The sequence below is a fragment of the Salvelinus fontinalis genome, chromosome 19 (assembly GCF_029448725.1).
Source record: "Salvelinus fontinalis isolate EN_2023a chromosome 19, ASM2944872v1, whole genome shotgun sequence".
Lineage (NCBI taxonomy): Eukaryota > Metazoa > Chordata > Actinopteri > Salmoniformes > Salmonidae > Salvelinus > Salvelinus fontinalis.
This window is the reverse complement of record NC_074683.1, coordinates 31,454,005-31,464,465: the sequence shown is the minus strand read 5'-3', so window position 1 is coordinate 31,464,465 and position 10,461 is coordinate 31,454,005. Positions and strand designations below refer to the sequence as shown.

The following is a 10,461-nucleotide window of genomic DNA, read 5'->3' as shown; positions in this document are numbered from 1 at the left end:
AGCCAACTGACATTTACTCCTTAGGTGCTGAATTGCTGCACCCTCGACAACTACTGTGATTATTATTATTTGACCATGCTGGTCATTTATGAACATTTGAACATCTTGGCCATGTTCTGTTATAATCTCCACCCGGCACAGCCAGAAGAGGACTGGCCACCCCTCATAGCCTGGTTCCTCTCTAGGTTTCTTCCTAGGTTTTGGCCTTTCTAGGGAGTTTTTCCGAGCCACCATTGCTTCTACACCTGCATTGCTTGCTGTTTGGGGTTTTACGCTGGGTTTCTGTACAGCACTTTGAGATATCAGCTGATGTAAGAAGGGCTATATAAATAAATTTGATTTGATTTGACCTGAGCCCAATTTTTGTGACAATGCGGAGGGCTCAGTATACAGTGCATTCAGAAGTATTCAGACCCCTTGACTTTTTCTCATTTTGTTACGTTAGCACCTTATTCTTAAATTATTTATATGATGGGTCTCATAGCAAAGGGTCTCAATACTTATGTAAATAAGGTTTCTGTTGAATTTTTTTATACATTTGCTAAAATTTCTACAAACCTGTTTTCACTTTGTCATTATGGGGTAAATTGATGAGGGATCTTTTTTAGAATAAGGCAGTAACGTAACAAAATGTGGAAAAAGTCAAGGGGTCTGAATACTTTCCAAATGCACTATATTCGGAGCCCTCCGCATTGTCACAAATTTGGGAGGTGCAAGGCGATGCAGCATGGAGGCTACGGAATTGCATTACACCCTCCATACGGAGCCTCCGACCATATTTTCAGATCGAGCATAAATGGGCTTTTATTAAAAAATGTCATCCTAACTGCTCTCTCATGTCAACGAGCGTCTGCATAGCCAGGCGCTAAAATAGAACTTGGTTCTATTTGAGACACTTGAAGCACTGCCAGGCCTGCGTTTCCCATCTCCTCGTTGTTTTTATGACCATATACCAATGTGGGTGTTTGAAAGATGATTGAGGTTCACATTCCAGTCCAGTTGGTTGCAGTAATGCACCTTAAAGTTGGTTGCCAACCGCCATATAAAATCCACAGAAGAAGAAGAGGACAACTACGAGAGATTACTAGAAACTGACTAGGTGTGGATTAATTGTAGGAGTAGAGAATTCCAAAAAATTACTTTTTAAATTTTAGGTAAAATAACAGCCCAATGTTTATATTCAAGGACAAATTAGCTAGCAACAGCAAGCTAGCTGGCTAAATGTCCATAAATGTTTCGACCTGTCCAAAATAATATAGCTGGTTCAGAGTTCGTGTTGATATTTCAACCTGTGTCCTGCGCGAGTCTGATGGAGATGGACAACGCGAGCTGGTGTGGTCATCATGTTAAGTCATCTGTGAAATGGTAAACAAAGAAAAGGGTTAACGGATACCCCCCCCCCCCCCCCCCCATTTGGAAATTGGCGGAGACTCAACCCACCAGCGGCAAGTGGGCGGAGACTCTAACTGGCAACGCGTTGATCACAGCAGGGGACTGAAGAACAAACTTGTTAGGTAAGGGGTAAGCTATTCTAGTGAGCTGGAATTCTATTCTACATTTAGGCCAAACTTGTACCTACGTTTCACTTTATCAAGGGAATTGTTACACACCAAATACGGGTTTATAACCGATGGAAAAGTATTGGAAAACAAGAACCAGGGATGTCGGCTATGGGTGAACTACGGACAACATGATAGGCTGGCTCTGCATAACTATTTGCAAAAATCACAGCTCTTGACTCTGAACCCAGCATTTAAAAAATATTGTTTTGTTTCTGTTATGTGGAATACTTCTGAGGGACAATGAATTGTAATGTTTGTTTAGAGGCCGCGTAACATTATTGGCCCAATTCGCTTTGCTGGAGTTTAAATGTGACAAAGACTTGTTCACTACTCTGCACCGACGGGGAGGACAGAACGTGGATCTATCGAAAGGTTCGACTGTAGACTTTAGTGCCACAAACGTCCCAGAAAACTTATCGAAACGAGACTTTTGAATAACGTTCCAATACGAGGAAATGATGTGGAACCCGTGGCGGCAGTTGTACCGTACAGCTCTTGGCTGCATGATTCTGGAAATATTTATTCACAATGTTGCACAAGGTAAGAACGTTTTTCTTAAATGCTTTGATACCCAGTTTTCGCGAAACTTGTCTTGTAATGGCCTATACTGGCAGTATTCCACGGGAAAGTGCTGACTAGTTTTCGTTTTAGAAGGCAATCGCACGATACGTGTATTAACATCTGGCCAGTTGTTACAGTAGCCGCAAATATCCTGCAACAATGTTGCCATATACACTACAAAACCACAAAAGGGTAACAACGTTATTTAGTTATCAGTCTTTCTCTTTGAAATGTTTGAGATTATTGTCATGTTGCATTGAAGTATAAATCATATGTATTTGAATTATATAGACTATTTATAAACGGAGGTCATCAGTTATAGTTATTTAATCGCTTCAAAGGTCTATGTTTCACTCTGACGTGTAAGAAATAATTCAAGACTAAATTGTGATTTGCCATATCCTACCTGCGCGCTTTAGCACGAATCAAACTGAATGTAATGTGTCAAATAGTAGGCTATTGCATTACATCGTTTATTAGGCTGTGACTGTATTACATATGTCCTGAGTTTCGTTGGCTGGTAATCAAATGTCATGAATGATCAAATAGAATCTCTGGAACAATGTTGGTTACTTTGACTTTTTCTACTTTCAGGTCTGAATGTGTGTATGAGTGGCAGCGCTATGTCTTGTGAAGAATGCCTCATCATCCATCCAAGCTGTGCCTGGTGTGCGCAAGAGGTAGGGCACGTGCCACATTCCTCCAACTTGTTGGGTTTATGATGCACCACGTGGTGACAGTAGTAATCCTCACACTACATTTCTAAATGTGACATACTGAACCCAATAGCTGGCTGAGTGTGAGTGAGGTGAGGACTCTCATATGGTTGTGTAATATTCTATAAACTCAGGAGTGATGATGGCATGTTGTTTCAAAGAGGCAAAACATGTCAGTGTACCAGTGCAGTTCTGGAACCATTGTTGATCTCTGTTTATAGTGGAGTGTCTACATACCTCCTGTTATGAAGGACCTAGAACTAAAAGAATAAGATAAAATATTCCCCCCTCCTCTATTTACCCTTACCATACTCAACTGAAGCAAGGGCTGAGTCAGACCAGTGTGTACAAACTCCACTGGATGACAGGCGCTATTTGTTTTGTTCTTCCGTCAGAAGTTTGGCAGTGCGAGGACCCTGACGTCGCGGTGTGACCTGCGTCAGAACCTGCAGAAGAGGGGCTGTGAAGCCCGTCATATGGAGAGTCCCAGTAGCAGCACCACGGTAGTGAAGAGCGAACCCCTCAGCTCCAAAGGCTCCGGGCCTACCCAGTATGATGTCATCCAGATCATGCCCCAGAAGATCTCCCTCAGTCTCCGACCAGGTGATCCTCCATTCCTAGCCTAGTAGTCCGTTTGTTTGTTTCATGTATGGCATGAAAACAGTAGAAATTACCTACTTTACATGCAATATAAGGTAAGCCTAGTTCACCATATCAGACCACAATGTGCTGCCAAGGCAACAGAGTTTGAACCTAAGGATTTGGAGAGTCCTGAGCTGTATGTAGAAGAAAATATCATATTGAAAACGTTAAAAGACAACCTAGCAGAACAGTTTGTGTGCTGATTGATTTGTCAGCCTACTAAAGCAATGGCACGTTATCCATATCCCCTCCCACAAGGTGACCAGACATCGTTCAAAGTGCAGGTGCGTCAAGTGGAGGACTACCCAGTGGACCTGTACTACCTGATGGACCTGTCTCTGTCCATGAAGGACGACCTGGACACCATCAGGAACCTGGGCACCAAACTGGCTGATGAGATGAGGAAACTCACCAGCAACTTTAGACTGGGCTTCGGATCCTTTGTCGACAAGAACATGTCCCCCTTCTCCTACACGGCCCGCAAGTACCAGGACAACCCCTGCAATGGGTGAGGACTCAGAAAGGGCACTACTGCTACTGACAGTAGCATGGTCATGGGTTTGGGTGTAGGATTGAGAATCAAAAATGAGGATTGCAGTTTAATTTTGGGTCCATGTTGTGACTGGTTTTTGCTGTGCAAGTGCAGATTTCTATTTTACTAAGAAACTGTCACCAACGGACACAAAATGGACACTGTCCTCATACTGTAGGGTTAGTGATGCTGAGGCTTGTTGTGGATGATGATGGCAGGCTGAAAGGAAACAGAATAAAACATAGAGGTTGAAAAGCAGCCACACATCACACACACACCACATTTTCCCCGGAGGTGAGATACCGCTGCACTAACTTACTGACATCATCACACATCACTTCCCAGCTAGGTTATTCCCTGGGTCCTGCGTGTGGACTTTGTGTGTCGCAGTCAAAGAGCCAGTACTGCTGGAAAACATTAAAGGGGCAGAGGACAGATCATAACATCTGGGCCTCTCTTCCTTAACACAGCCCTGCCCTCTCCCCCTTGCAAAAACAAGCTATACAAATGACTCAAATTCAGGATCTGTGTTTCCTCCAGGATGAAGGGTGTGTTAGAATGTCCCCGAGGTCTTCCTCTTGGGGAAACTGTTTTATTTACATTACGTACACATCCTCAATGTAGCCAACAGACCTAGGTTGAAACAGTATTTCAAATAGTTTGCCTGAAGGAGAGCCTGTGTGGATGTGCCAGATGGGCAAGGTTGGCACTTTTGGGACCATTTAATTGGTTCCGTTTGGGACAGACGAGCTCAATCGAACGCAGAAAAACAATGCCAGGTCTGTTACATGCATAGCATCCTCTATGTAGTTAAACATTTTATTTAAACCTTTCTCTCTCCACAGATACAAACTGTTCCCCAGCTGTGTCCCCTCCTTCGGGTTTCGCCACCTCCTCTCCTTGACTGACAAAGTGGATCGCTTCAACGAGGAAGTACAGAAACAGATGGTGTCTCGCAACAGAGACGCTCCGGAGGGAGGCTTCGATGCCATCCTGCAGGCTGCCGTCTGTAAGGTGAGCTGAGGCCATGGTGCAACTAAAGGGACGTGACTGACTGGCATGTCAACCTGTAACCCTAACCTTAACCCTGACCTAACCCTAACCAATCAGGACCAGGTCTGCTGTACGTTAAGTCATTTTAGTTTTTTCCCTGTGAGCTGTCAGTCAGGCAGACATGATGTATTTAGGCCCTGGTAGTGTTCATTGGCACACACAATGGAAAACTAAAATGAGCATTTTTTCTTGGGACAAGTCTAGGTAGCTCCTTCCTGTTCCTGGTTAGTTTGTTTCACTGTTGGCCTAATAAACCCAAGTCACTAACACTATTGACCAGGGGGTTGAACAGGAATTGTAGTCTGGTGCAGCTGTTTAAATAAGGAGATAACTGACTCACTAACAGAGAAACAGGCCCAGTCATATCCCAGTGTTGGGCTGTTGTCTGAACAGGAGTTAATTGTTTTTACTGGAAGAGAATGTCTTCCCTCCCAGCTCTACCATGTAATTGGGTGTAGCACCTTGGATTTGGTGGTTGGTCAAAACCTTTTTGATATCTTTGTTTCACTTACTGTGAATGATGAATAATTTGAATTGTTGACCAATTGAAGAATATTCAGCTATATGTGCCTCTTTGTTCCCCTGTAAAAAAACAAACAAGGGGTTCCCTTCAAGGAACGTAAATAGCAAATGGGCATGGTAACATGTCCCACATGCTGTCTCACATGCTGAACTACAACTTAAGCCAAAACACATTCAAAGTATGGCATAGCTGAATATGACAGGAATGTATCTAGCATGCTAGCATGTTATTCAAAAAGACTCTGTATGCCAACTCACATCTCTTTCTATTGTATACTGTGGCACATAATGTACTGAGCTGGGCGTCACATGGGTGCCTTTATATACCTACACACTGGTGAAAGGTCAGGTTTGTTTAGTGTCATGCCATTACTCATCAGTGTGTTGAGACTAATGCGCTCTCTGCTTCTGTACTCTTTTGTTGGCCTCTGCTTCCTGTTGACAATGGCCTTGTTCTGGATAAAACACTTGTGTTACTCTCCTTGTTTATCTGTGGGTCAGTGGATATCAAGCTGGTGGAAAGTGATAGGGTTTTCCTTTCCTGGTCTTAGTGAAGTGATATTGTTTTATAGGGTCTGGAACTGTTACTCTCTGTATAGCTGAGAGTTTGTGTTGTTGTGCCAAGGTCTTTTACAAACTCTTTATAGAACAGTTATATCTCAAATAAATTCCATAAACAATTTCCCAATAACTGTCTAGGATCAGTTGAGGAACACGCCTCTTTTTTGTTATTAAGCCTGCATGTTCACATCTGTTTTGATCTCATGGACTTATCCCCTGTGCATTTATACATAGCCTACTATGGAGGGGACTAATGGAGGGGACTAATTTAGACCCCAGTTAGGTGTCACTTTCAGTGATGTGACCATCTCTTTTCCCCTGTGCAGGAGAGGATAGGCTGGAGGAAGGAGGCCTTCCACCTGCTGGTGTTTGCCACAGACGATGTGCCTCACCTGGCCTTGGACGGTAAGCTGGGGGGGCTGGTCCAGCCCCATGATGGGGAGTGCCACATGAATGAGAAGAATGAGTACAGTGGCTCCACCAACATGGTAAGACAAGAGTCATGGTTACCATAGAGCTATAACATCACTGTCATTATAACATGGTTACTATAGAGCTATAGCATCACTGACATCATTATAACATGGTTACTATAGCGATATAGCATCACTGACACCATAATATGGTTACTATAGAGCTATAACATCACTGACATCATTATAACATGGTTACTCTCGAGCTGTAACATCACTGACATCATTATAACATGGTTACTCTCAAGCTGTAACATCACTGACGTCATATAACATGGTTACTCTAGAGCTGTAACATCACTGACATCATTATAACATGGTTACTCTCAAGCTGTAACATCACTGACATCATTATATCATGGTTACTCTTGAGCTGTAACATCACTGACATCATTATAACATGGTTACTCTAGAGCTGTAACATCACTGACATCATTATAACATGGTTACTCTCGAGCTGTAACATCACTGACATCATTATAACATGGTTACTCTAGAGCTGTAACATTACTGACATTATAACATGGTTACTCTCGAGCTAGAACATCATTGACGTCATTGTAACATGGTTACTATAGTGCTATAACACCACTGACATCATTATAACATGGTTACTATAGTGCTATAACACCACTGACATCATTATAACATGGTTACTCTCGAGCTATAACATTACTCACATCATTATAACATGGTTACTCTCGAACTATAACACCACTGACATCATTATAACATGGTTACTCTCGAGCTGTAACATCACTGACATCATTATAACATGGTTACTCTTGAACTATAACACCACTGACATCATTATAACATGGTTACTCTCGAGCTAGAACATCATTGATGTCATTGTAACATGGTTACAATAGTGCTATAACACCACTGACATCATTATAACATGGTTACTATAGTGCTACAACATCACTGACATCATTATAATATGGTTATTATCCACATTGCCATTGTGATATATTGCTTGTGTTATTCAATGGATATTGAAATTCTCTACTCAAGTGGCACCTCTCAAGAATGGACTTTGGTTTGCTTTGCTATGAGGTAAAGATAACTTCTCAGGCGCATTTTCCGCTGCTGGTTTGATTCTTTGACGACCAGGGCTGAGCTATGTTTCTAAGAGGAAGAATGCAGTGTATTCTTTGAAGTATACTGGTTTGCTGAGTCTGCCTGGCTCTGCTTCCACTGGAACTCCTGCTTACTTTATTGGGAACTCACTTCATGTCTTATTGCAGCTGCTTATCTCCGGACAGCCACAGGAAGTGCAAGTTAAAAGCTGTAATTATCTCAGGGAAAGGTCAATTTAGACAAGTTAGGCTGAGAGCTCAGCAATGGTCCAGTTGGTCGAGCATGGCAATGTAACGCCGGCGTTGTGGGTTCGATTCCCACAGGGGACAAGTACGATAATGCTGTGGATAAGAGCGTCTGCTAAATTACTATAATGTTAAATGTCTTGAGCGAGAACATAAAGAAATTCTAAAAGCCATGCTAAGCAGATTATAATTTTTTTCATTTAGTTTAATTTAAACAAAGATATATTTATGCACACAGTTTGAGTTTACATAGATATAGCTATTTGTCCAAAGAGCTAATGCAATGAACACATAATTAACATCATGTGAATTTCAATCAATCCAACTCAATAATATGAAAATTGGCTAAGTGAATAAAAGTATTCTGATATTCTGGTGGTTTCTCCCGGAATCGCTAAATGTTTCTATAGTTATTTGCTCTGTGTCATTGGATGCTCTGGGCATTGTAGTCATGTTACATCTGATCGCATTAAGTTCAGTGGAGGTACTCCAACACAAATCCAAAGAATTCCCCATCCGTGGATCCTCAGCAACAGGCTAAGTAGGTTTCTCCTCTCTCATCTGATTGTGGGACGAAAGGAATACACACTTCCTAGAACAGAGCTCTGTTTTTCAGGGAAACCGTTGAACTGGAGAAGGTGCAGAGGCAAATGTTTGTCACGGTCCATTTCAAGTGTAAATCTCACTGTTGATTGATTTGGATGTACACAATGATAAAGACTTACTGAAGCCAAAAATCTCAAATCTGATTGTGAGAAAGTCAATCAATCAATCAAGTTTATTTTATATAGCCCTTCGTACATCAGCTAATATCTCGAAGTGCTGTACAGAAACCCAGCCTAAAACCCCAAACAGCTAGTAATGCAAGTGTAGAAGCACGGTGGCTAGGAAAAACTCCCTAGAAAGTGATTATTTATTCAATGCTTAAACATTTTCACTCATTTATACCTTGACTATAGCGAACATATGACTTAAGTGGAAGTTAGGATTCACATTTAATGCACAACTCTAGTGTAAATTCATAGGTCTAAACCACTTCAGTGTTCTTTGTCCTTTCTGCTGGTGAGAAAGGAAATGTCAGGGGACTCTAACGTAAACACTACACTGGAATCAGGGGAGCAATCGCTTCTCTTCACTAACTTCCTGACGGGGTGAGATGGAAGCTAAACTATGGAGAACTTTAGAAATGCCTCTAACATAAGATGTTTCTATGTATCCATGTCTCTGTAGGACTACCCCTCTCTGGCTCTACTGGGAGAGAAGCTGGCTGCAAACAACATCTATCTCATCTTCGCTGTGACAAAAAGGCTCTATGTCATTTACAAGGTATATTTTTTTATTGAATTGTATGTTCAGTATTGAGATTAGCTGTGTGTTTGGTGTTTATGGTGTGTACTGTTTGGTGTGTACAGTTTGGTATGTATAGGGGCCTTTTATTGTGTGAATTCCTGCAAATATTTGTTTATTTAATAACATTTCTCCTATCTTGTGTTTATGCAGAATTTTACAGCACTGATACCTGGAACCACAGTGGAGATTCTGGATCAGGACTCCAAGAACATCATACAACTCATTGTTAACGCCTACAATGTAAGTAAAGGAGGGTTCTCTTCCATTTGCAGCACAGATTGTGTGTGCTTTAGAAGAAAAGAGGGTTTCGGCTGTCCTCTTTTGAAACGGATGTTGGTTGAAAACATTTTGAAACTGAGGGAAGATGACAGGTATTCCCTGAACTTGTCGTTTTTCCTTTTTGTGCCCTACTGAACATGACCCTGGTCTCTAGAGGAGAAGAGGAAGTATTGAATGTTCATGTTTTAACATTAGAGATGGATACCCTCACCCAGCCCTTCTATTTAGTGTGGGGTTCTGGGGGTTTACTTCTGTCACACGCTACAGCCCTGTGTCTGTAACTCTGCACTAGTCTAGCACTTTATGGTCACAAAACAAGAAGCAGGTTTATGGCCCAAATCCCAAGACTGAGACCCTCCTGTTACTCCCCAGTCCACCACACAGGAAATAGATTCCAGCATTCCAGTACTTTGAAGGAAGGATTCTGGAAGGGGCTGAAAGGGGTTCTTTAAGGGCTGAAAGGCATCCACATTCTTGTGTATTTTTTAATTATTGTGTATTTTAATCCAAGGAGTCAATTTGAGGGACAGAAGAGAAACTCATTGTGCAGCAGATTTAGTTTTTCATAAGGTTGAGAAATATTTGTCCTGGCAACATTGCTGAGATGGTTCTAATTGAGGTCACTGCTATGCTGGAAAAACGGCAACAGACTGGTGTGCTAGGAGATGTGCATCTTGTCCTTGTTTAGAATTGTAATTTCATTTTCCCTTGTTTGTATGGAACAAGAAACGACACATTTATGGAAAAAATAAGACCAGAGATTTAAATCCCCACCACACTATTTATTTTATTTATTTTTTTATTTTACCGTTATTTTACCAGGTAAGTTGACTGAGAACACGTTCTCATTTGCAGCAACGACCTGGGGAATAGTTACAGGGG

General features: G+C 41.8%; 1 protein-coding gene across 2 annotated transcripts in view; it reads left to right on the top strand.

Moving 5' to 3' along the window:
* The first annotated feature begins 1,430 nt into the window (after window positions 1-1,430).
* Window positions 1,431-10,461, top strand: part of LOC129816608 (integrin beta-5-like) — a 98,523-nt gene continuing 89,492 nt past the window's right edge. Inside the window, exons 1-8 of one of the 2 annotated variants that reach the window (XM_055871301.1) lie at window positions 1,431-2,102; window positions 2,718-2,803; window positions 3,238-3,442; window positions 3,740-3,989; window positions 4,859-5,027; window positions 6,476-6,637; window positions 9,181-9,276; window positions 9,451-9,540. In XM_055871301.1, the coding sequence (XP_055727276.1) occupies window positions 2,018-2,102; window positions 2,718-2,803; window positions 3,238-3,442; window positions 3,740-3,989; window positions 4,859-5,027; window positions 6,476-6,637; window positions 9,181-9,276; window positions 9,451-9,540 (1,143 nt within the window). In that variant the 5' untranslated portion in view covers window positions 1,431-2,017. Of the gene's footprint in view, window positions 2,103-2,717; window positions 2,804-3,234; window positions 3,443-3,739; window positions 3,990-4,858; window positions 5,028-6,475; window positions 6,638-9,180; window positions 9,277-9,450; window positions 9,541-10,461 lie in introns of both variants that reach the window. The other variant, XM_055871300.1, reaches the window with a different exon arrangement.